Consider the following 2,500-nt stretch of genomic DNA (forward strand, 5'->3'; position numbering starts at 1 on the left):
GTATATAAAGATAATAATAAGGCAAAAAACGAATATACTGGTTGTACGTAGCATCCCGCGCTACATTGCTTGCCGTAATAAACTAGTAGATCAAAGTCCGCAGAATCTCTAGACCTTGCGCTAGGCAAGTCTTGCTCAAGTTCAGAAAGATAATTTTTATTGTAACTATATCTACTCAAGTATTGTTACCTAGCAAACCTAGGGTAATGGTGCCGGTAGAATAAAGCAGGCCCCACACTTCTGCCCAAGGTCTAAGCAAATTTTTGGCAATTCTAGGAAATAACTCCACGAATACGACAACCACAAGGGTAAGGATTGGCGCGTTAACTCCGCGAATACGACAGCCACAACTCCGCGAATACGGCAATATCCGCACGGTCCCGCGAATAAGACAGCCACTAGGGATTGGCGCGTGAAATGTATACTTCGCCGTGTTTAGTACTAACCCCTGGGGGTTGATTACAGTCGACCGCCAGAAAATAACAGTAACTTCTCAATATGAAACCCAACTACTACAGGAAACTTTAATTTCTAAATTAATGCCCTACGCAGATTTATTACCTACATCTACCAAGGATTTTTGTTTTAATTGCGGTTCCTGATCCGTTAGTGGGTCGCAGAATAAGTAAAATGGGTCATAACAAACTCATAAATAAAGTGACAGGATTCGTAGATTGTGTCCGATTTTTTTACACTTAGGTATATTCGGTTGCAGTACAAAATGCAGTTCAGCTCGTGCACTCTCTAATCTTGGTGATTCAGTATTATTCGGGGTCTATTTCCGTTTTGCTATTAAATATTTTGCACCAATAAATAACTTTATTTAGGTGAAAAATGACATGTCAGCCTGCAGCAGCTTAATTAAACTGATCTAGGCAAATATGAAGCATTATGTTTTACATGTACCTCGTCATTAACTTGCATACGTAACACTTTTTCAGGTTTGTTCAACTTCAAATGTAGCAACTTTCGCCAACTTCAGATGACAAGATTAGTTTTTTTTTTATTTCAAAATGAACTCATTCCTTATCGAATCAATGACCGACTACTTTATCTCTAATTCATTCATAAATCAATAGGATTTATAATTACGTGGTGGAAAAAAATTGTAATGTCAGGCATATCAACAATGGCTTAGGCTAGTTAACAGTTAACTACGCGAGCCTCCCGTACAAGATGCACTGCAGACATTACTGAAGGTTCTATGCTCCTACCTACAACCCATTTCATTCCTTTTACTGTACCTCCATTCGTATTCCTTCTTCCTTACTTCCCTTAACCCTCTCCTAACAATTATTTCAATAGTTTTTCCTTCCTGCGCTGAATGACCTCATCAGAGCTTGACCTTGGACCTAAATTGCATATTTTATAAGGTGTCCATAAAGTCCCAGTACCATTCCGATCAATTTATACTTGTAATGGTACTGGGACTTTATGGACACCCTGTACAACGCGATTGCTGCTTGCTGCTTAGACCTAAATTGCATATTTTATAGGGTGTCCATAAAGTCCCAGTACCATTCTGATCAATTTATACTTGTAATGGTACTGGGACTTTATGGATACCCTGTACAACGCAATCGCTGCTTGTGCCTGTAGTACCCAAGACTACCAGGATTGGAATATTCGTCTTACCTTCCATGGCGTTGTTCTCCTCAGCGCTGTAAAATGATTCGTCCATTTTGGGTCGTTGATGAGACAGACGAAGATGGGTGTATGCATAAATCCAAGTGGGTACATCCACACACGAGGCTGACAAATGAAAAGTTATACACTCACGTCGCTATTACAAACGAAAATCACCAGTTCACAAGTCATGTTTTTTTAAAGGCTAATCTGTGACCCACAACGCAAAAAAAAAAAAAAAAAAAAAAAAAAAAAAAAAAAAAAAAAACTGATATCAAAGCATAACAACCGTGACCCACAACGCCAAGGAAAAAAAAAAAACAAACACTGATATCAAAGCAGAACAAACAGTCGACAAACAAAAATCACCACTTCACAAGTCACAGGCATTTTTTAAAGGTTAATCTGTAACCCACAACGCATAAAAAAAAAACTGATATCAAAGCAGAACAACCGTGACCTACAACCCTACAACGCAAAAAAAAAAAAAAAAAAAAAAAAAAAACTGTTATCAAAGCGGAACAAACATAGTCGACACGTCTTGGTCTCCACACTCACAGCCAGACTGAGTGGAGAACGCTCCTCTTGCTCCACTGTTCTGAGGAACGCAGAGTGACCTCAGCAGCTTGTTCTGAAGTTGGTAACACTAGTTGGTTGTATTCGGGGTTTGCATTCCTGGCCCACTGGAATTTTGCTAAAAGAATAAGAGACAAACCTCTTTCGAGCTCTGCTTTTTCGTGATATACTTGTTCTTTGCAAGTTTGCCGTGTTTGAAGTTTTTGAGAATTATTAGAACCAAGGAAACCTAATTTGCTTCTACTTTATACAGAATTAACAGAACAGTGAGGCAACATCCGGACAGCTGTTTTGTCGA

The 2,500-nt window shown here is 39.0% G+C and overlaps 1 protein-coding gene across 1 annotated transcript in view; it reads right to left on the reverse strand.

Moving 5' to 3' along the window:
* Positions 1-1,819, reverse strand: part of LOC135196350 (Fanconi anemia group D2 protein-like) — a gene marked incomplete in the record, with an annotated part of 190,231 nt that extends 188,412 nt beyond the window's left edge. Inside the window, 1 exon segment of the mRNA XM_064223118.1 lies at positions 1,636-1,819. Coding sequence (XP_064079188.1) covers positions 1,636-1,681 — 46 coding nt within the window.
* Between the last annotated feature and the right edge of the window lie 681 nt (positions 1,820-2,500).

The sequence above is a fragment of the Macrobrachium nipponense genome, chromosome 17 (assembly GCF_015104395.2).
Source record: "Macrobrachium nipponense isolate FS-2020 chromosome 17, ASM1510439v2, whole genome shotgun sequence".
Classification (NCBI taxonomy): Eukaryota; Metazoa; Arthropoda; class Malacostraca; order Decapoda; family Palaemonidae; genus Macrobrachium; species Macrobrachium nipponense.